Source organism: Agelaius tricolor, unplaced genomic scaffold, assembly GCF_023055355.1.
Source record: "Agelaius tricolor isolate 1412-34295 unplaced genomic scaffold, bAgeTri1.0.p SCAF_28, whole genome shotgun sequence".
Classification (NCBI taxonomy): domain Eukaryota; kingdom Metazoa; phylum Chordata; class Aves; order Passeriformes; family Icteridae; genus Agelaius; species Agelaius tricolor.
In genome coordinates this window covers 4545866-4569333 of record NW_027269288.1, presented here as the reverse complement: position 1 = coordinate 4569333, position 23468 = coordinate 4545866, and the positions used below count along the sequence as shown (strand labels likewise).

Genomic DNA, 23468 nt, shown 5'->3' with positions numbered 1-23468 from the left:
GATGGCAGCAAGATGGAGGGCACAGGGTGTTGTCCTGGGTTTCTTCTTCATGGGTTTGGGTGGCATTTTGTAATTGGGCAGAAAAGTCTGCATTGCAGCTCTTTGGGATCAGTTATTGGGTTATAAAAGGGGAAATAATCCAGGTGTCAGCTCTTAATTGGACAGTTTGGTCTGAAAAGCCCTTTTACAAGAGATTGTGGCCATTTTGTGCCTTCTAATGAAAAGCTGCAGAACTCCCAGCAGTGAGACTGTTTTACTGATAAGAAATGATAAACACCTGAGTGTGAACATGAACTCCTGTCTCAGTGCCTTCAATGCAGACCCAGAGGAACCCACAACTGGGACCCCCACACCTGGGACCCCCACACCCGGTGCCCCTTGTGAGGCTCCAACTCTGATTATGAGACTGATCCAGCCCCAGGACAGATTTCACTAAAGTTCACAGCATGTAATTAACACTACTTCAGTTGCAGACATGAAAAATTTGTTTTGTATTAATTACTTCTAGATTTTGTACATTTAAGTGATGCTGAGATTTAATTAAGCAAATAGAAATGTGCTGCATTTGGAATCTCTGCATAGCAGTCAGACCTTTGGTGATTTTATATCAGAACAGTGACTACTCTGCTGCAGGAAAATGCCTACATTCAATTCTGAATCAGTGTGCTGATTCAGAATTGAATATAAAATTGAATATATCTGAAATGAATTCCATAACATTACTTGGATAATTTCTAATCTGATCAACTGGAAAAAACAGGAAACATGACAAGACAAGACCTATTCCTTAAAACATAACAAAGAAATTCAAATTTACATTACGATAAAAGCAAACCCCTTATTCCAAAATCAAGAAGCAATGGAAAATCTATTTCATCAGTTGAAATCTTCTTCCAACTTTAAAAAAAAAAGAACCATTTTAGCTAGGAACAAACTATCCTGTAAATAATTCTAAGAACACCTTCCAACTTTAAAAAAAAGAACCATTTTAGCTAGGAACAAACTATCATGTAAATACTTCTAAGAACACCTTTAGAGGTAAATAAAATACTACATTTCCTTTTCCATTTCTCCATACCTTGCAAGACAAAGTTAAGTTGAAAGTCTTAAGTTTATAACTGAAAATATTCTAAGTCCCACTTAAGTCCCAAGAGGCCAATCAGAATCATGCAGCCATGACAGTTGTGGGCTTGGGTATTCTGGGTTTGTTCAACTTTTGGGGTTTTTTTGGAGGGATGGAAATTAATGGAGCAACAAGCTAATATTGAGTAAGAAAAAGTTTAAATTCATACTTAAAGATTTGAAAAATGAGTGCCTCTTCACCACTTGTAGTGAAACGTTCTCTGTAAAATTCTCCATGAGATGTAAGATCACTCAAGGACAGACTTCCAATGCTTCCCTGCAAGGTTAAATCTCCCTCTGGAAAACAAAGGACAGACAATCAGGATCCTCAAACACAGACCAGTTACTAAACCCCAAAAGTTTCTATTAGTTTCTATTAGCCTCACTACAAGTAATTAAATAAGTCAATTCAATTAAAGATTAAACCTCATGTTCAAAGAAAATAATGTGTTTCTGCTATAAAGATTATATTAACCCAGACATTACTCTAGGCTTTACACACATCATGTGATCACACCACTTTGATTTGTGAAAATTACACACAATTACTTTGTTTCCTCTAGAACAGTAATAAAAACTATTGTTCTGCTCTGTGAAAGTGAAGTATTAAAATCACAGCTAATCCCAGATAAAATGATGAAAGGTTTGACAACTGGGAGGCATGTAAGGATTTAAAATAAACCCCAAAAAAGCAAAGTGGGAGGAGAATGTACATTTTGCCCAGAAAAAACACACAAACCCCAATGAGCACCAAAAGAAAACCACTTAAAATCCTAATTCCAGTGCATCTTTTACTCATGTGCACTGATTTTATTTTAAGCTGTGAACAACCTGAGCCCCTCAATCTACTCACCAATCACTTCCAAGTGAGCTGCAAGTTTTGCCACACTGGCTTTAGCAAGCTCACTGGTTGTCTTATTCAGGACTAAGGATAAAGAATGGACCTGGTCAAATAAAACAGGAACAAACTGGTATGAAAAACATGACTTCAGAGCTTGAACATCCTGTTTAGCTTTTTTCCAAGACAACTGCACTGTAATACATGAATGGCAAACAACAATTATCTGATTAGGAGGCACTGAATGAGAGCAACGTTTTTACTGCTTTGTTTGCACATTAATGGGTCTCCCAAGCAATTCAGAATGATCAGCCCAAGAACAAATCCCAGCACTGTTACCTTCATCTTCTTCTCTTTTGTCCCATCTAAGTTAGACTGCAGGGCCTCTAGGCAAAGACTGCATTATATACACATACAACATGTGTTCTTCAAAAAACACGTTTATACATATAGGTGTATAAACATATATGGATATATATTTATAAAATATAGAGTTTTGTGCATAAATAGACTCCAGAGTACCTAGAACAGCACAGTGCCAATTGCAGCATGTTAGGTCTTTAATATTGAAATAAACTTTTCATTCAAGAGAGGGTCACAGAGCAAGGGAGCCAAGCATTTTGCAAATGTTCTGCTTTTCTATAACTCTTTTTTTAAACTACATCCACATACATTTTAATTCTGTTTCTGCATTTATGTACACTGCCCACCAGAAAATAAAACACCTGATGTAAATGTCACCTTAAGTTCCTATAAACCAGATGCGTTATGACAGACAATCCAATTACTGTTTTCCATGTCAAGTATACCTTTAGATCCAGCTTAGTGTTTACAGGCTCTTGGACTTGAGAAGCTGACAAGGAATTTATTTCTGCTTTGATTGTCTGCTGAGTATCTTCAGGCTGCGGCTTCATAGCATGGTTATCAGCAGTGGATCCAATCCCAAAGAAATCCAATATTACTACCCAAGTTTGCAAAGTAATTAACACATCTAGACAATTAAAATCAACATCTACGCTACGGTTAATTTTGTTATAGCGAGAAGAAAATTCAGGATGTTTCCTATCCACTAGAAATATATTGATATGAACTAATGAATCATCAAAGTTACTTTTTCCACAGGGCAACTTGGATCTGTCTGCTGATGGAGAAGGAGGTGGAGTCAGAGGATACTCAGAATCAGCATCTTCTTTTTGCTTCTTACGGGAGGCACAGACTGGTCTTTGGTACAGCTGGAAGACATTGGGTGCTTCTTCCATATGGGAAGGGAGGGAACGTGGCATATCTGGGTATTCTGCATTGGACACTGAGGGACAGGACTGTGAAAGATATTCCTTATGTGCTAAACTGGATGGTTTGGGTGCTCCATGGGACACCATGAGGTTCTTATACTTAGAGTCTGGTTTCTTTTCCAAGAGATCTTCCATCAGCAGGGAACGCAAGGCAATCTGAATAGACAGGGTCTGAGGGTGATCTTTGGCAAACTCAACATCAAAATCCTGAAACTTAAGGCTGACAAGACCTTGTGCCCCAAGTGTGAGATCACCACTTAACTGAACCTGGAGCTCTGAGATGTGAAAGTTTGCTTGAATTTGAGTAAAAGATTTCGTTTCCCTGATAGCTAAGGGCTTGTTTGGACCAGAATTAAAACTAGAGTGGCTGAATAAGCCATTTTCCTTCCGTTCACTCAGGAATTCTGTGCCTGAACTATGAAGAGATGCTGAAGGAGAACTAAGACTAGCTGGAGATACAGAAGTGGCTGAAAATTTGTTCAAGTCTTCACTGTAAATTAAATTATCCAGAGTCTGAAGGACTTGTTCATATACGTGTTTTGCTAACACCACCTACAATGCAGAGAAAAGAAACAATCATCACATTGCAGCTCTCTATATTAATGTAACCAATGCATATATTCTAAAACTCAAAAGTGGAATTTCAAACCACACAAATTTTAGGTCCATCCACAATGATGATGATGATAATAATAATAATAACAACAACAACAATAATAATAAACAAGGTACAATGCAAAACTGAAGCAAAACAGTTCTTCTGTATGAGCTCTGCAAGATGACACTACCCAAAACCACCTGGGATGGGATCCTAGAATGGGATACCTTGTATTCCTGGGCAAAAAGCATCCAGACAGAATTAATTACAAATAATTCACCACCTGAGCTTACACAGTAATTAATGAAACAAACATTCTATGTAGCCATCATGGTTGTCTCCTAAGTATTAGAAGTTCCAGTTTTCTCTATTTAAAACCTCTGCTCTTGCACAGATTTCTTCAAGGTAATGGCATATTAATTCTTAGTTTCAACTACAACTGCAAATAAACTTGTTTGGACAATGTCATTTGGACAGTGACACATTTACTTTTCCTTCTGTATTCAAGATAAGCAAAAGTTATACTAATTCATGAAGATGTTTAAAATGTCCCCAAACAAGGTTAAATATTGCTCATTATTATTATTATTATAACTTCAGACTGTCTCTTCTAACCATGTCTATAAGGACCTGATTTCTAAACTACCAACATGTTAAACTGAAGACACTGGCCTGAAAAATACTTATCTTCTATGCAGGGAAACATTTTTATATTGATAGTGGAAATACTGCATTTCTGTACCTGAAGAGGGTTCACGAATTTCCCTTCAATTTTCATAATGCTTGATATTCCAAAGTCTTCATTACACAGAGGAAAAGTTAAATCCAAATCCTTCTCTAGTGGTATTTTTTCCAATTTAAACTGGATCGTGGTGTTATTCAGAATGTGGAAAGCTGTAAGAGAAAGTGAAATTAAAACAACATTAGAGTAAGTGAACTGTGAATAAAGTGAATAAATTCTGTATGGAAGAGATAACACAGGAGCTATTGAACTTGCTCAGAATCTGAGCAATGCTGGACTCAGGTTCTATGGTTATGTTTTGCTCAATTTCTGCTTAGAAGGCACCATTCCATTTTTGCTTAGGAGACCAAAAACGGATATAAACCCACTGTCATTAAAAGTGACCAATGTGTTTTAGCAGGATGGGTGAAGCAGAATATACAGTCAATACACATTTTTAACACATATCCTACTCATATTATAATAATTAAGCCTCCTCTGATTAACATACCATGGCCTTTATGCAATGATTCAAAGAAGTCATGACGAGTAAAATGAGATTCTTCCTGGCTGTTAATGCTGGCAGGACCTGATGAAGAATGTGGCCCACGGGATATCCCACCTGCAGGCTCCTTCTTGTTTGTAGACTGACTACTGTTTAATGAATACATCTTAATATCTTTAATTTCAACTTGCAGCCTATCACTTGTAGACTCATCTTCTCCGGGTACAAAATTCTGAATAGATATTTGTCCTAGATGACCTACAAGCAGTTCAGAGCTACCAGGCTTTCGAGGTATGGAGACAATTGGGGATTCAATGTTCACATTTAATATAAGTTTGATAGTATCAGCTTTGAGGGACTGTGACCCAAATGTGCCACCTTCAGTATCCTCTGCACTGGCAACATCTCTTGATCGTGGTGTGGTATCAAACAAAGAAACCATTTCACTGTATTCAGCAGTTTTAGTTGCCAAGACTGTTGTAACTTTTGAAGCTGCACTTTTCAACATGCTGCGGAAATTCTCTTCCAGCTCATCCATGGTCAAAGTCAGTTCTTTCAAAAATTTGGCTGAGTGGTTGTAGTGTAAGGAGGCCATTTTGAGGTTGAGAGAACACTCCTCTTTTGACTTTTCTGTGAAAGTGAAGCTTAAAGCATCTGGAAGGTTATTTCCATCATCGAGCCTAAAGAGTAAAGATTCAAAGAAATTCCCATCGCCAAGGAGATTTTCACACCTCCCTGTGTTCCCTATGCTCACCACATACTGGTTCTTCACATTGTCCCCAATCAGATCCATGAGGTGAAGGCATCCAAGAGAGCCATTCACATCCAGTTTACTGCACATGGAGACATTGACTTTGGTGCCACCAATACTGGCTGTTGCAATTTTTCTGCCATATTTTTCTCCATTTGTCATGGCAACTGTCCTGAGGAGGAGTACATTTAACCAGTGGATATCAACTGCTACCTCTGTGTTCTGTGCATAAGTAGACTGGAATGTTTCCTGTTCCCTCCAATCTCTCTCCAAATCAGCTATTAAAGGCTGAGGACTAGAATCTTCTTTCTCCTTGGGGAAAGATTTCTGGAGAAACCCAATCAGTTCAACAATAGTCTCTGGGTTCAGGATGATATCCAGGTTGTTCACCTGCAAAGAGATCACCTGCAGACTGCTATCCAAGTTCATGGACGGGCATTCTGCACTCACAAACTGATACTCCAGTTTTATCAAGGACTCTTGATCTTTCCCATTGTTACTGGGTGAGGTGTTGGAGGATGCACTGCATCTCTCTGCCAAACCAGCAACATCAATGGGATGTGCATCTTGTGGTCCAGAGACCGGGGACTGAGCCCTGCTGTCTCGAAGGCTTCCTGTTGGTACACAAAAGCTCAAGTTCTTATGAGAAGCCATCAAAAGATCAAAATCTGTTCCATATGTTTGCATAGTATCAACCAGCAACAGGCCATGGACAGTCAGGGACACCTCTGCATCATAAGGCCTTTTCACAAAATGGGCATTGGTGCCAAAAACCTTGAGCACAGAGATGTATCTGCCATTGCTCTCAACACCCAGCTGCATACAGTTGACTTTGAACTCGGCCAAAAGCAGCTGGGATTCCACAAGAACTTCCCGGGTGTGCTGCTCCAGCATGACAACACTCTGTGTCAGATTCATTACAGAATCGTGCAAGCTGCCAAACTGGTCCAACTCTGCAAAAATCTTGTCTTTCCCTAAATGTAGGGCATCTGAAGACTTAGCTTCAGATGTACTCAGCTGTGTCAGACAGTTCCTCAAAGCCAGCACTTTGTCTTCATTGATGTGAATTTTCAAGTCTGGCAGGTTGCCAGACAAGACAGCTCCTGGGTATTTTGGGTCAGATGTGTAGATCAGTCTGTGCTCCAGCTGCAGGTGAACATTGAATTTTTCTACCACATGAGTTGGACCCACATCACTATCCTGAACATGTTTCCAGTTGTCTTTCACTCGGCCCACCATGATCTGAAGGTCCATAAAAGAAAGTGTGTATCTCTCATACATTTTTTTACTCATTAAGTGTGCCTGTAGCTGCTCTTCACTTATTTCTACTCCAGTAAATTCAGATATTTTGATGCCACTATTGGTGTTGGATTCTGGCGGTGGAGTATTGGGAGGAGTTGCAAGAGGTGTTTTATATTCTTCATCACTCAGTTCATTGACCTCTGCAGAAATGGCACCTGCACTCCTCTTAGAATCTTCTGTGGATTAAAAAAAACCAGTAAACAAACAAATAAACAAAAGCATTCTTCTCCCTTCTCAGATGTTTCCTATGATTATCTGATCATTCTGTCTGAAGTTTGATTTTTTTTAACACAAAGCATATCTGGTACTGTCCTTGCCTCCTTCCACTGTGACTTCCTTTCTCCTCAACAAGAAACCTACTACACTTCCACCTTCACAAAGGTGTCAGCCCCAGTGTAGTACAGAAGCTATTAAAATACACTATTGTCTCATTTGTAACCCACTTACTGCAAGATTTACTCTTGACCAAGTTGTCAAAAAAAAGAACCCATTACTCTGCCCACACAATTCTTCTGATCCTCAAAACCAAATGAAAGGTTAAGAGCTACTTAACTACAGTACTTTTATCACCATCAGGTTTTTTCCAACTGGCTTTACTGCCTAATATTAACTTTCAATACTGCCTAATATTAACATTTTATTATCTTAAGAGAAGGATTTTTTTCTACTTTACAAAGCAGGAACATCCCCCAAAACTTCCCTGTACTTTTCCTACCTTTTTTTTAAGCTCTGACTTTCTGATAAAGATAGAAAAGGAAAGCTGCAATAATTCTAATCATACCTTGAGAATTTGTGAGTAATATTCTTCCCAGATCTACAACAACTAACACAGGGTCCACAAACTTGAAATCATCGGGAAAGATCACCTGAGGGGCAGAGATATCAAGGCACACGGACCAGCTTTTGCTGTTTTCCTGAAAGTTTAAAAGAAAGACATAATAACCCACAAGAAAACAAACCCAAAAGAGCCATGTGAAACATCTAATCTGTCACTTTTTCTCCTGATGAGCTGACTGTCACAAACTCCAGCCACACTCAGGTTTGGTACCTTGTTAAACCACAGATTCCCACTGTAGTCAATAAAAAAAGAACATTTTCAGCATGCCCTGCACCTCAATCCTGGAAAAGTCCCCTCCTGCTCCCAAAGAACATCACACAAACAACAAACCTCACTCTTTAGAGCTCTAAATCCCAAAGCAAAAGGGTCAAAGTCTACACAAACATTCAGGGGGCAAAAACTTACAATGAAGTCTCCAACTAATAAACGATCAATGGTTTGTCTGATTTCAGCCTTGGTCTGCATTTTCAGCTTGTTGTATTGTCTTCTGGCAGCTTCAGCCACTCTTGCCTCTAACTCAGACTGATAACCAAAACCTGCACAAGAGAGGGAAAACTCACTAGGTAGAACTTGGTTCACCCTTCGTTGAATCAAAAGAAAAAACGGAAGAAAAAAAGAGAAAATATTTCTTTTCAATTTTAGCAGTAAAGTACAGAACAGGAAAACAAAGCAGGTGAAAGTCACTGTCTGTGTCTAATCACCAGGCTGCTGCACAGAAAAAAGGAAGTATTTAAGCACAAAACAAATAATCACCCTAAAAAAATACTTCCCAAATAATTTTGGAAGATCTATTCTCTCACAGACCTCCAGCCCGAATAATTAAATTTGAGTAATGCAGAAAGGGTGCTAAGTATGGCCACAGAGGAAATCCTGACTAAACACTAAGATGTGCATGTGTTGCCAGTGGTTTTTTGTTTGCTTCCTTGGTTTGTTTGTTTTAAACTTGAATATTTATGGAATATTCTCACCTTGTGAGAAAAGATGCCACACACATCTTTATACCAGGTAACTCACATCTTTTGGTATTTATCATAATCAGCATAAAAACAACTGGTATTTCATTTTCATGTTCCTAATGTTACTTACTGACACTTCTCATCTCCTCGGGAACTGAACAACCAAAACTGCAGAGGTGGTCACTTTACAGGTAGTCCCAGGTTAGGCACTAGAACCCTAAATCTTGTGCTTAGAAATTTAAGGATCAAGTATGTTCAAATCTAAAAATCAAGGTATCTCAAGAAGCTGTAACAAAGGGCAGCCTTGATCTCATCAACAAAAAGAAACCAACAGGAATCAGAATATTTTCTCTGTATCATTACTATAGAAACACTCTTTTAACTGCCCTCTCAAAAAAACTCCATCAATTGCCAGAAGAGATGACAGGAACGAGTCCCACTCCTTATTTATGCATTTTAATTTAGGGGACATGAACACCCACCATGGGGTGTAACACCAACTTGCAATTTTAAAGCAGAAGTTGCATGAGTCTATCACAGCAAAATCCCTGATTCAATTAAACAGAGAACAAAACAAAGGAACAAAACCCTCCAGACAAGACTTTAGTATTGTTAAACTTGAATTTAAAGTGAAGATTTTTTGCTTTATATTTCTAAGAATGAAAATTAAAGACAAGAAAAGATGTAATTCCAACAAAACCCCAACCCCAGCAAAAAAACACATTAAAGGTTAACCTGAGGTATGAACCCTTCCCTTGTAGAAGAAATCTGCTACTTTCTTAATGGCTTGTGGATTGTAAATAATATTTAGTGGTCTGGTACTGACTTCCAGGCGCCTCTCAAAAGTGCTGTGAATTGGATTTCTTTCATAAAGCATCTCAAATACTGGGGCATCAGGATCTGCAACAGAATAAAAATGGTTTACAAAAAGCAGCTGTAAAAAAAAAAACCCAAAACAAACAAATAAGAGAAAAGCAAAAAACAATTCCCAAAAAAAATTGAATAACTGATTTTTAACTACTGGGAAAGTACAAGTGTCTAAGAATTCTTCAGTAACAGAAAAGGAAGGAATATGATCAACTGCTACAATCAGCAGCATTCAACAAGTTTATAAATACAAAAACCTTCATATAATTGGGGTTCTAATGTTGAACTTTCTGTTTTTGAACCAAAACAAACAGTAAGTGCAACTCCTACTGTCTTGAAATACATCATTTCTTCCTTTCTTTAAAGTCAGCCTGCATGCACTTACATCTTGAACAAAGCTTCTGTGATTTTATCTTTACCATGTGCAAAAAGCATTTGCATTAATTCAAACTCGAGATACTTGTTTTCAAAATTTCTGATTTGTAGGAATTATCTCAACAAACAAAAAATGAAATCTTTACCAGTGTTCTGATTATTCATTTCTGAGGACAAACTCTGGAGTCCAAAGGAAGACATGCAGCCAACCTCTTTTTGCTAATAGGAATTTAAAAGAAAAAGACTGATTAGATAAAATCAACCAAGCCAGCTGATAAACATAAAAGTCTTTTCTGTTGAACTATATGTCCAGTCTGAGATTATTATTTGCATTTTTCCCCTAACATGGTCAAGCAAAAGAAGGCAAAATGACCAAGCAGCAAACACTCCCCACTCCTGAGGTGCAAATTGCATTCAGTACAAAGCACAAAATGCATGGGAAACCCTCATGGCTTTAGATTCAAATTTTGTTCACTCAGAAGAGAGCTTTGAAATATTTTCTAGACTTTATCTGTGCATTTAGTTTACCAGCATCAGGTGAAACAGAACCATTACTTGGGCCCACAGCTTTATGGAAAAGAACAATCACTGATGAAGCAGCAATGCTGATTGTTCCAAAAATCAAATGTTGTTCAACAAATTATCTTCTCAACACATAAAACTAAAAGTTGAAGTCACAAGCACACAGTAAAGCAGAATAAAAAATGAGCAGTTCTACAAATGACATTTGGAAAGAGAGGGAAAAAGTAAATTCAAACAGGAAACTTTTCCTCCAGACTTTTGTTTTCCCTTTCTGCGATAAGAAATGTTTTGAGTTTTGGAGTATGACTATTTTCATACACAAAAATGCATCCCACATAGTAAATTACAGGGGTTTTGTCACCTACAGGATTTGGAAAAACAAGAACAGGAAAGATGGTCCCTTCTGTTGCCAAATCCCTCAGGAAAAGACCACCAAGCTGAACTTTGAGAAGGGAGGACTTTCTGCGAGGAAGGGATTCTGCCAAGACCTTTACACCTGCAATGTAAATACAGAAAATGATTTTGTTTCTTTTAGTACAGCATGCCTTTTATTTAAATTTTACAAATAAAAAATATTGTCCAACAAACAAGTATTTTTGAAGTCTTTATATATATTTATCTCTACTAAAAAATTTAACATGGAAATTTGTTATATAGTACAATGAGAGAGCTCTCATCTTTTTTATGAAAGAACAGAAATGGGCTTAATACCTGAAAACTCCAGCTGCATAAAAGCAGTCTCTTCAGCATGCAGTACCTTTTTCTTCCTATGCAACAGAGTGAAAGAGCCACCCTGCAGCTGTAGATTTAATTTAGCAAAAACATGATCTCTCTTGGTAAAGGTATTCATGCTGGAAGCATCTGCAGCAGGATCAAAAAATTCATCCGTGCCTAATAAAAAAACAAAACCAACACATTAAATAAATGAAGTTTCTGGAGGGCTACTGAAGAACAAGAAAGTTCCTATTAATATGAAAATAAGGATTTCTCTAGCTCTTGGGGGGAAAAATAGAAACAAAATTTAGATCAGATAGACCTTTATCCTTTTAAAAAAAAAGAATATTCCATGAAATTCTTCTATTTCAATCAAGGTAATATAAGTCTGAATTTACAAAGACCCAAAAACCCAGTACTATTCCCATTACACCCAGCACATGACCCACACATAGACCTGAACACAAGTCCCAAAGCCCTTTTGCCATAAATGACAGCAACAGTGAGAGCAAATCTATTCCCTGTATTGCTCTGGCAATAAGCAGGTGCCCAGGCACACACAGTGCTCAGGCTGCTCAGCTTTAGGCAGGCTCTGCTGCCTGGGTGCATCAGCTGCCACAGAATCCTTCAACAGAACAAGCCCAGAGCTCATTCTGCCCACCTGGACCAGGTAACAAAGGCAGTGTTTCCATACCCAGTATGTCTTCTGGAAGCTTCTAACAGAACAAGCCCAGAGCTCTTTGTGCCCACCTGGACCAGGTAACAAACCCTGGGGGCAAAGGCAGTGATTCCATAGAAGACATACCCAGTATGTCTTCTGGAATCCTTTAAGAGAACAAGCCCAGAGCTCATTCTGCCCACCTGGACCAGGTAACAAAGGCAGTGTTTCCATACCCAGTATGTCTTCTGGAAGCTTCTAACAGAACAAGCCCAGAGCTCTTTCTGCCCACCTGGACCAGGTAACAAACCCTGGGGGCAAAGGCAATGTTTCCATACCCAGTATGTCTTCTGGAAGCTTCTAACAGAACAAGCCCAGAGCTCTTTGTGCCCACCTGGACCAGGTAACAAAGGCAGTGTTTCCATACCCAGTATGTCTTCTGGATTCCACTGTTCCTTGGCCTCTGGCAGCAGCCCTTCAAAGGGTTCCCCTCCATATGGCTGCTGAGCATACCCATACCAGCCTCCCCAGCCAGGAAACCAGGACTGCAGGTACTGCAGCATCCCAGAGCTGCTGTCACGGGTGGCTTCTGCTGGAGGGGAGCCTCCAATGGCATCAGGCAAGGGCTCTTTAACACTCTGTGAGAACATCCAGGACATCCAGGTTACTGCTGCTGAGTGAAGAGTGGCACCAGTACAAAACCAGCACAATAAAAACATAATTTCATCTCCTATTTACTCAGTGATATTCTCAATCAATACTCAGGCTAGAGGAGAGCAGCAGCAAAGAAGTAACAAACATATCATCACTTAATAGCATATTGATATGAATATAAAAACATGCATGTGATTATGCACATATGAAGCCATATATCACCATTTAAATCTTAGCCTAGAAACACTAAATTAAGAAGTCATTTGACACCATAAAGCACAGCTCTACATTTTAGCATTTGTATTTGCAAGAGATTATGTTGTGTATATTTAATGAAGTGTGTTCCCCAAGCTATTTCCATGGGGCTCACTTCTGTCACGTGTTTGTTTTGGGAAAATATTCATTACAGGCCTTCATTTCCACTCTGCTTTTAAGATGGGGAGTGGAATTGATTTTCTGACCCTGTAGACTCCTATTTACTCCTATCAATACTCAGCCTAGAGGAGAGCAGCAGCAAAGAAGTAACAAACATATCATCACTTAATAGCATATTCATGTGAATATAAAAACATGCATGTGATTATGCACATATGAAGCCATATATCACCATTTAAATCTTAGCCTAGAAACACTAAACTAAAGAAGTCATTTGACACCATAAAGCACAGCTCTACATTTTAGCATTTGTATTTGCAAGAGATTATGTTGTGTTGTTAGGGAAATTAGTCCATATTTACTGAAGTGTGTTCCCCCAGCCATTTCCATGAGGCTCACTTCTGTCATGTGTTTGTTTTATTTTGGGAAAATATTCATTACAGGCCTTCATTTGCACTCTCTGTTTTTAAGATGGGGAGTGGAATTGATTTTCTGACCCTGTAGACTGGGATTTTCCACATGAACAAATTCAGAACCCAGCTGAGGTGGGGAAATGCCTGCAGGAGAAGTGGCCAAAGCTCTACCCCTACACTGATTCATGGATGGCAGCCAAAGCTCTGGGGCATGGCTGGACAGGTGGAAAGAGGCTGATTGGCAGCATAGAGGAAAACCAATTTGGGTTTTCCTGACCTAGGAATTCTGGCAAGGATCCTGCTGGGGAACATCATCAGATGGCAAGAGAAGATTTCACTGTGCAAGTGACACAACAGCAAAAGCTGCAGGAACTGAGCATTTGTGCAATTTTTGCATTAATGCCACACTTTTAAATCAATGAAAATACATGCTCAGGCTCTCCAGCAGAACAATACCTCAGAAAATCACTTAAAGATTCCAAATATTACCCTGTACAGAGAATGTTCTCACCTCAGCTAAGTCATGAAATTTATTATGGACTATCTCATACAGAACCTTCAACTCCTCATAAGTCAGCTCATCCTCAATACGATGCATTTCTGCCTGGAGAGACAAAAAAGGTTAAGTACCTGCACTAAAGGAGTACAGAATCTTGTTCACAAACATGCCAAGTACCTCTGCACTGATTTAGGGACTTGTAGAAAGAACTAAGATGGCATTAATGATCACATCCAAGTGCCTCAGCACATGAAAATTAATTAAAGTCATGTAGGTAACTGAAACAATGACATTTCCCTGAATTATAAATAAAGCTTATTTGCATTGCAAAATACACTATTTTAGCACTGTAAAATTCACAACTATATCCTCCTATTACAAATAAGGAGCAAGAGCTGCAGTACAAAAATTAAACCAGGCAAAATAAATTGATTTAAGAGAATGCCTTGCTTAGCCAGGAGCAAAAAAAAGCTTCTGTCTTGAGTAAAGCAGGTGGAGGAAGTGAACTGGGTGAATGAGGACAATGCAGTATTCATAGTCAGTTACTCAGACACGTTGTCTTCTTTGCACTGATTAACAAGTTGTTTGAGGAACTGATGATTCACCCAAGTCTAAAAAATCTATCATGAAACAACAAAGCAAAAGACATTTTCCTAGTCCACTGCTGTTACATTTCACAGCTCTGCTGAACACAATATGTGCTCTAGAAGACCTGCCTTTGACAAGCACTAGAAAAATTTTCTGTACATTAAGATACTTCTACTCAAATAACAAAAGTAAGGATTACATACAACTTAAAAGTATCAATAGAATTCCTTTAATCCTTTCATACAGGTGTGGTACAAGGTACCCTGAACTGATTGGAAGAAAAAGTCCCAATATACCTAAAGATAAAAAGCAAGTAATTAGAGTTGATGGGTTTTTTCTTTCTGAAGTAGGCCATAGGGTCATTATTAGGGGCACTAAATTCTTCATCCTCAAATAAACTTGGAAAAACAGAACTAATAAACAACCCAAACTGTCACATAGCCACAATTTTTCCCAATTATCTACCCAAGCATATGGACAGACATTTCTGGTACTTAAATACCTTTTGGATCTACAGAGAACATGAGTTAAGAAAACATTTTACCAACTGTCACAGGCATTCTCCAGCAGTTAATGCTATTTTTGGCAAACCCTGGTTACAGATCAAAAACCAGACAGCTTTTTGCAGTGCAAAACAAAACCACATGAACCCTGCAGCTCACACATCTCATCATTACAATCTCTGCTGCAGTCAGTGCAAAGCCTGCAGTACAACCGAAGCTGTTTCTTAACTTGTCCAGCTTTTAAACATGAAAAGATGAAACAAACCAAGTGTAATATCCTTAACCATCACTGTGGAAGAGACACAAGTGTAAATACCTGGTCTGCAGCAGACAGGGGCTCCCCCTTCAGCTTGCTGTAGTACATGTCTGTGTAGGACACAGCATCCCGGGCCCGGTGCAGCGCGAACGCCCAGGTGGAACGCTGCCTCTGCTCCCTGATCTCCCAGAGATTTGCATTCAGGGCAAAGATCCACCATTCCCGGCAGCTGGAACAATTTTGAATTACTGTAGGACCAGGATTTCATTAGAAAAACCGAAGGCAAGTGCATGTGCAGCTGGTGAAAGGTCCAGGAGACTGAGTGGAAAGCAGTGGCCAGAAGCCAGGAGCAGCAGCAGCCCTGGAGCCAGCACAGGCCTGGTCCCACAGATGTACAGGACAGGGCTCCCCAGGCCCTGCCACTCCCCTGGGATTGACTCCACACAGCAGGCACAGACAACAAAATCTGGAGTTACACAGAATGGACTGAAAGGCTCAGGTAAGGATAATTTTACATTTGAATTTCATCTGAGTATTTTTAACTGATTTCTAGGGTAGGGAACAAATCACCAAGACTGAATCTCTAACATCTGATTATTATGTATGTTTTTGTATTTCTCTCATTCTAGTTTTTCTAATATAGCTGACAACACCACATAGGAGATGTACTTACTTTTCTGTTACTGTAACCTTTGGTTTCCACTTCCTGTATTTAAGCTGTCGTTCCTTTCTATCCAGCTCCTTTAAAAATCCTATGATCTGCTGATACTGCATCTTTTAATGAAACAACACACACATCAGTGAGGTGGTACTGGAGTGTTTTCCCAAGAAAAGAGGAGAGGAAAAAGCCCAGCCAAAAACCCAACCACAGGTTTGGTTTACTGGAGGCAATGGCCTGTTCACAGTGCAGAATTAAGATTATTGTTAATTCACAGTTTTGTTCCCAGTGTGACATATCTTCTCCCAGCCACTAGTGGTTCATGTGTCACATTCCATTTATGGCTTCATTTACAAATACACAGAATGAAATCTTCCAAGTCAGGTTATCAACATCAGCTGCTTTTGTACATTGTACAGGCCAACCCCCCCCACCCTCACAACATGGACCCTTCCTATTACTACAATAAAGAAACAATTTCATTTTTTTGCAATAATCAGTTTCTGTAAAAGAAGTAATTTTGAACACTTGACTTTAGAACAACTTATTCAATATATATCTTTGAGCTGCTTCTCAAACAAAATCTTTCAGAGAGTATTAATGCTCAGAGTAATTATTATTAATAGTTATTGATGCAGAGAGTATTTATGCTACAATAACAGCATTGAAATTGTCACAAACACTGCCACAGTTTTATGATACCTGTTCCAGCAGGTAAAAGGTTGGTATTTACCTGGGAAAGCTTCAGGGGTATTGTCTCAAGCTTAATGTCACATTCCAGCCGTGGAGTATGGCGGGATCTCAAAGGCTCCTTGGAACAATTTCTCTTGAGAAGAGCAGAAGTGCAGACAGGCTCCATGATGTAATTGTGATCACGACTTTCCATACTTCTGTCCATTGCTTCCTGGGGGTTACAAGCAAATTACTCTCTAAGAAGTGAGTGTACAATAGTCACTAGGATGCACTGATTTCATGTACTAGAATGTACTTTATTAGCAGGCCAGTCCACTGGAAAAAACTTCTTGAACATGTTCTCCCTTCAAAAGTAAAACAAGCTATTTCACAGCACAGCTTTGTTGCACATGTATCCTATCAGTAAAGCATGAAACCATAGACTTTAGCTCTTAAAAGATCAGATCCAATAAACTCTACATCAATCAGTTCTGTAGTACAGAAAGGAGACTAACAACAACCCCTCTTTCACATGCAAAACCTCTGTCATGTACCTGTAGCTGAGCAGGAGGCAGGTCACCCAGTAAAGTGCAGCTGGTATCCCAATAAACACTGAAATCAGCAACATCCATCTGCTTTTTCCGCATCAGCTTCTCCACCTGCAGTAGAAGTGAAGTCAAGATCACACAGCACGTGTCATGTAGCTCTTAGTTCTACATACCCAATAAAAACCATGAAATGCACAGAGTCAATGTATTACAACAACCAAAAGATTTTTAAAATGCTCTATGTTTTTTTGAGTATTTGCTAGCACCCCTAAAATGCAGCAGGATCCCATCTGAGCTGCTCTTGCACACACAAGTTTGCACTTACTGGTTCAAACACTGCGTTTTGCATTGAGACGTTTTTGATGCAGATGCCAAATGCAAACGGCTGTGAGGGATTTGTAACACCATCCTCAAACCTCAAATGCACATCCTGGATTTTTAACTGGACAGAAAAAAAGCATTACTGGAGATATACTATTCACATCATTATAGCAAACAATAGTATTTTCACTAATGCTGGAACAATTTAATATTTAATTTCTGCAATTTTCCAATAAATTTCTAGTAGATATTTACCCTAACAGAAACCCTATTCCTCATTTCTGTTTTGTACTCCCTGGTTCTACCTTCTCCTCAATACCAGCAATCCCTGCCCTTTTCCCTATAAATGAGTCATTTTCACAACACACTGTACTTTATTTTTGCTATCCTAGAATTATTCTCCATTTAAAGGCAAATGTGTAACTGCCAAGCACTCAAAAGCAAGGACTTACTTCAATGTTTTCTACAATTCTGGTGACTACAGATGCAGTAACTGAGTACCAGTAGGACTCCCCTTTCTGTTGTTGTTCTTTCTGCAGGAGGAAACAGGGAGAAGCATTACTAACCACTGTAGGACCTGGTAGGAGACAATAGACTTTGTTACACTGAAATCACTGCTAACAAGCAGACAGAAAAACAAACCAAGTTAACTTAAGGTATGTAAATATCTCTGACATATGTGGGACATACCACAAAATGGTGAGGGGTGGTAGGGCAGAAACTGCACTCTGCCAGCATGTGGAAATCAAATTCTAACTCCATTTGCTGTGCATTAGTTCTGTCTCTTATTAGGAGACTCAAACACAACCCATCCACCACACAGGTTTCTTCACCATGAAACACAGGTGTGACTCACCTTCCATTTTTCTTCAAGTGCCAGCAGAAGGGCTTTCTTGTGTTCTCTTTCTTGCAACTTTTCCCTTTCCTCATCAAACTCTTCCCTTTTTTCTGGTGCACCAATTAAGTGCAGTTTGGAGACAGATATCACCCATGGATCCACGTGTGGACGATAAAAAGGGATCTGTAGTGTTATTTTGCCAATGAAACCTGAATAAACAAAACAGAAACACTATCAGATTCCTGCAAAAGATTACTTTATTAATCTTGAAAATCCCCAAAGAAAAAGTGGTATAAGAAACAAACAAGCTAAAACAGAAATAACCTAAAAATCAAACTACCTCATTTGTTCAAGCCTCTGACTCACAGGTCCTCTAAAACATGCAATACTTCCTGGTTAGAAAATATCTGTCCTGCACACACAAGCAAAATACAAACCTGCCTTTACTTCAAATGGTAATTCCAGCTCCTTTAAGGCATCTTTTTTTAGTGGCAAGTTTTCCAATTCAACAGCACCTACACAAAGTGGAAGAAAAAGAGAAGTCTGCTAAACAAAACTATGTTAAAGAAAGCCAACTTGAACACTGTAAGCCTAAAACAACTGGAATTGGTTTTTTTAAAATTTTAATGGGATTTAATAAGAACAGCCAACCTATCACTTCAGGGTGTGTTAAGATCATGATAGTTACTTAATACACTTGTTAATTTTCCAATGCCATGTGCTCAAACTATTTCATGATGTCATCCAGAAGCAATCATCTGTGGGGTTTTAGAACTGAACTTGGTTGTAGCCACAGACAAAACCTCTCCCCACTGTCTTTTCAAAAGAGATACTTTATTTTCTTAGCATTGTGAAAAGCACACCCAGAAAAGCTTTGGAGTATTACAAAATATTCTCAGCAGGAGCAGCAGATAACAGCAGCAGAGGGTGAACAGAAAGCATTGATTTGAGGACTCTGTACAAAGTACAAAACTCGTGGATGCAGCATGACTCAAACCAGAGGACCTATGAGCACCCAAAGGTAAGAGGCTGCAGGACACTGCCTGCCATGGGCCCTGGACAGGAAAGGTAGTGAACAGTATCAAGAAAAAAATGACATAAATTCAACATGCTAAGGTAGCTAAGCATACTTTTGAAAACTTTATGTCAATTGCCTGTACATAAATTTTATGTAAATTTAAGAGTGTTGATAAAGAGCAAAGAACATAAGATCATTTACTGTTCATTATAAAGTTCTAGCACCAAACTCTGTATTAAAAGGGTTTATATAGATATTAAGCACAATATTAAGTGATTATTTCTATTCCACCTTCTAGTTATCACAAAAAAGTAACACTTTTCTAAATCACAATATGAAAACAGTAGAGAAGATAGCATAAAGGCTCCCTCACCCTTTAGAAGTGCCACTGAAAGTTGGTCTGTGTTCAAGTTATTGACATATTTGCCCAGGTAGGTGTTGAGGACCCAGGCTACCAATCCTTCCAACATGACTGTCCTAGAAGAAGAAAACTAATGCTTTTCTGTCATTTTTTGGATTTCTCTTCCATAATTAGTCTCAGTCTGAAAGAAAAAAACAAGAAAATTATTGTCTGAAATAGGCACTCAGCAGAGCTGACATTGCTGTCACTTCAATTCTCACTGTGATATATCTAAAGAGAAGGAAAAGCACTAAGGTTGATTTCTACCTTCAAAAACCTTTATCCCATGCCCTTTAAGTGTCAAATCAGCTTCACAGAGAGATTTGCACATGAAGTTCATCCTTCCATCCTTTTTCTAACCAAAACATTACCTTTTGGTGCAACAATCAACACGGCAAATCTACAATCCCCCTGCAGAAAAGGAAAGGACAAAACTCCGCGTTGATCTGAAGCTGGCACCTCCTTGACCTCTGCTGCCAACATTTTCACCATGCTGGGTTTGGCAGCTGCTCTGAAGCAACAGCCTGAAGCCTTCTGTGTTTTTGTAGAATTCTCACACGACACCTATGAAGCAACTCACCCTACTCAAACCCCTTTTTGGGAGAGCGTGTGTGTGGGAAGTAATCAGATCCAAGCCCCAAAAATAGCTCAGCAACAGTTACTGCAACAGGTCTTCAAAGAGGCAGCAGAGATCATTGCACTCAAGAGGGAAAAAGCTACATCAGAGAAGCAGCACTGGTCACACTGCAGAACGTTTCCCTTCACTCTTCTCCAGTCACTGCTGCTTCACCTCTGTGGCAATCAGGGTATTAAAATCCCAAAGTCCCTGTCCAAGTTTTTAACCACTGAATTACAAAACCACTCAGAGCTCTTGCAAGGGCAGGGTGAAGCCTGGTACAGTCAGGAAAAAGGCATGCAGGCTATTCCTTGAGATTAGAATGGAATAAATATCTTGGTTTTGTGTTTAAAAAACTCTCCCTATCCCATATACCTGCCTAAACCATTGAATTCTACCAAGCAGAAAAAGCAAGATACATCCTTTATTTACAGCTGACAATAGAAGGGAACAACAGCTTCAAGAGTCACATTTTAAACTTTAAATTAAGATTTAGAGTTTTCTCATTATGAGATTTGCTTGATTTTAGGCAGCCCCATTTAAACTTCTATTTCTTTCTTAAAAAGGCAGTGAAAATATTTAACTAATAGATAAATTAAATAACCAGAATTAAGCAAGCAATGAAAGGCTTTTTCTAAAGGCTGAAAGTGAAACTGTGCTGTCCTGAAGAATGAAACACAAAGCAGCACAGACAAGTTCGATTCAACTCAAGTCACATGACCTTTAAAATGTGTTTTAACAGTTTTGCCTTTGTAAAATTTCTCAACAATTTTCAAAAACAATACAGTTGTTCCACATAATAAAGACTAAGCATTTGTGCTCTTGGGCCACCAGCTTACATTATAGGTTTTTATTTTAATGAAAGTGACAAGAAAGTCAAGATCAAATAAATGTATATACAGTCATCTTTGTTACACAGTCATTAAAAAAAAAAGTTAATAAAAGAAGGAATCTACAGGTGTTTGGACCAAAGCTAAGGAAAGACCTTGAGGAAACATTTAAACACAGCAGAGCTGAGCATCCCAGTGCCTGAAACGCTCTGGTGCATGAACCATGCCTGAACTCACCCTAAGAACTGTAAATGAAGCACATCACAACCTTAACCTAAACTCATGGGACATAACTAACCATATACAGACCTTTCAAATGCTTTAAGTCTTTTATATTTTTATCTCTCCAGTGCACTGCTGTGCCCTGGAAAGAAAAATAAAGGCATTTCTTTTCTATGCCAATGTTTTAATTTCCTTAACGCACACAGTACAAGAACTGTCAGGATGACAACCAAAGCCCAAAGCAGGCCCTGGCTCAAAGCGAAATTCGGATGCAATTTTCCGCAGGGGGAGACAGAGCAGGCCCCGCAGCGCCGGGGCCAGCGCAGGTGCCCGGGCAGCGCTCGGAGGGGCGGGGGGGCTCTTCCAGCGCCCCTTTACCCAAACCCGGCAGGGAAGGAGCCTCCGGGACAGCGCTGACACACGGGGGATCGGCAGCAGCGACCTGCGGGCTCGCCCGGCGTGCCGGGGAGGAAGCGAAAGGTCACCTTGCCCGGCGGAGCGGGAGGGACCCCGGGGAGCCCCGGGCAGCGTGAGGCGGCGAACGGCCCGCGCCGGGCGGGGAGGCCCTGAGGGACCCCCAGGCCCCGCCGCCGGGCTGAGCCCCCCGCGCCCCGCGGCGGGCGCGGGCACCGGGACACACCGGGACGCACCGGGACGCAGCGCGGACGCACCGCGAACGCCCCTCGCCCACCCTTCCCGGGGCGGGGCGGGGCGCCGCGAGGGGCGTGCGGCAGGGAGGGGCCCCTCAGGCCGGACCCGAGGAGCGGGAGCGGCGGCTGACGCAGAAGGGAAAAGGCAGCGGGGCCGGGGGTGCCCCGAGTGTCCCCCCCCGATCCCCTCGGGGCCACCTCAGGAGCCCCCCGGGAGCCCCGGGCTCACCTGCGCTGCGCTGAGAGCGGGCGGGGGGCGGCGGGCGCGCGCCGGGCGGTCGCGGGGGTGCGCCCGAGTGCGGGAGCGCCGAGCAATCGATGGGGCGGCGGCACCGCCCCCTGCAGGCGGGGCCGGGTAACGCCCCTGGGCTGGGCCCGAACCGGGGCCTCCGTGCCGCCCTCACAGAAATGGGCTGAAACGGGGCGGGTTTGGGGTCGGAACACGCCCTCACGGAAATGGGCTAGAACAGGGCGGATTTGGAGTCCGAACACGCCCTCACGGAAATGGGCTCGAACAGGGCGGATTTGGAGTCGGAACCCCCCCCGAGTTCTCTGCACCGCCCTCACGGAAATGGGCTCGAACGGGGCGGGTTTGGGGTTGGAACACGCCCTCACGGAAACGGGCTCAAACAGGGCGGGTTTGGGGTCCGAACACGCCCTCACGGAAATGGGCTCAAACAGGGCGGGTTTGGGGCCGGAACACGCCCGAAGTCTCTGTGCCGCCCTCACAGAAATGGGCTCGAACAGGGCGGGTTTGGGGTCCGAACAAGCCCTCACAGAAATGGGCTCGAACAGGGCGGGTTTGGGGTCCGAACACGCCCTCACGGAAATGGACTCGAACAGGGCGGGTTTGGAGTCGGAACACCCCCGAGTTCTCTGCACCGCCCTCACGGAAATGGGCTCAAACAGGGCGGGTTTGGGGTCCGAAAAGCCCTCACAGAAATGGGCTCAAACAGGGCGGGTTTGGGGTCCGAACGTGCCCGAGGTTTCTGCGCCGCCTTCACGAAAATGGGCTCAAAGAGGTGTAAAAAATGAGGTTCTTGCCTAAATCCTTCAGTTCTGAAGTAGTTACAATTTGCCCATTTTCCAAGTCTTTCCTGAAAAATACCTTCAAGTGGAAGTTTAACACAGATTTGCAAAAAGCTTCTTCATAGTAGAACTACAGACCTGTTCGTCAGTCCCAGAAATAATTACAGCTTATATGATACCAGAGCTTTTGTGGAAGTTTAAAATTTGTATTTTTAGAATCTGAATACTCCTTTATAGCAATTTTATTCCAAAAGATCCTTTTCCATCTCAGGCCTCAGAAATAACCACTGTGCCTGTCTTGAGATAGATTAGGACAGTT

The 23468-nt window shown here is 40.8% G+C and overlaps 1 protein-coding gene across 4 annotated transcripts in view; it reads right to left on the bottom strand.

The window, feature by feature from the left end:
* The window catches only part of VPS13D (vacuolar protein sorting 13 homolog D), a 105150-nt gene extending 82652 nt beyond the window's left edge, over nucleotides 1–22498 (bottom strand). For all 4 annotated transcript variants that reach the window (XM_071449218.1, XM_071449220.1, XM_071449219.1 and 1 more), the window contains exons 1-23: nucleotides 22350–22498; nucleotides 19776–19944; nucleotides 18822–18899; nucleotides 18403–18593; nucleotides 17999–18079; nucleotides 17551–17667; nucleotides 17232–17336; nucleotides 16739–16909; nucleotides 16021–16121; nucleotides 15408–15576; nucleotides 14013–14105; nucleotides 12487–12697; nucleotides 11399–11578; nucleotides 11053–11183; nucleotides 10312–10384; nucleotides 9659–9823; nucleotides 8373–8503; nucleotides 7911–8043; nucleotides 5083–7305; nucleotides 4593–4744; nucleotides 2770–3804; nucleotides 1976–2066; nucleotides 1293–1419 (exon numbers count right to left, since the gene is read on the bottom strand). In XM_071449218.1, the coding sequence (XP_071305319.1) occupies nucleotides 1293–1419; nucleotides 1976–2066; nucleotides 2770–3804; nucleotides 4593–4744; nucleotides 5083–7305; nucleotides 7911–8043; nucleotides 8373–8503; nucleotides 9659–9823; nucleotides 10312–10384; nucleotides 11053–11183; nucleotides 11399–11578; nucleotides 12487–12697; nucleotides 14013–14105; nucleotides 15408–15576; nucleotides 16021–16121; nucleotides 16739–16909; nucleotides 17232–17336; nucleotides 17551–17667; nucleotides 17999–18079; nucleotides 18403–18593; nucleotides 18822–18899; nucleotides 19776–19872 (5855 nt within the window). In that variant the 5' untranslated portion in view covers nucleotides 19873–19944; nucleotides 22350–22498. The remainder of the gene's footprint in view (nucleotides 1–1292; nucleotides 1420–1975; nucleotides 2067–2769; nucleotides 3805–4592; nucleotides 4745–5082; nucleotides 7306–7910; nucleotides 8044–8372; nucleotides 8504–9658; nucleotides 9824–10311; nucleotides 10385–11052; nucleotides 11184–11398; nucleotides 11579–12486; nucleotides 12698–14012; nucleotides 14106–15407; nucleotides 15577–16020; nucleotides 16122–16738; nucleotides 16910–17231; nucleotides 17337–17550; nucleotides 17668–17998; nucleotides 18080–18402; nucleotides 18594–18821; nucleotides 18900–19775; nucleotides 19945–22349) is intronic.
* Nucleotides 22499–23468: the final 970 nt, after the last annotated feature.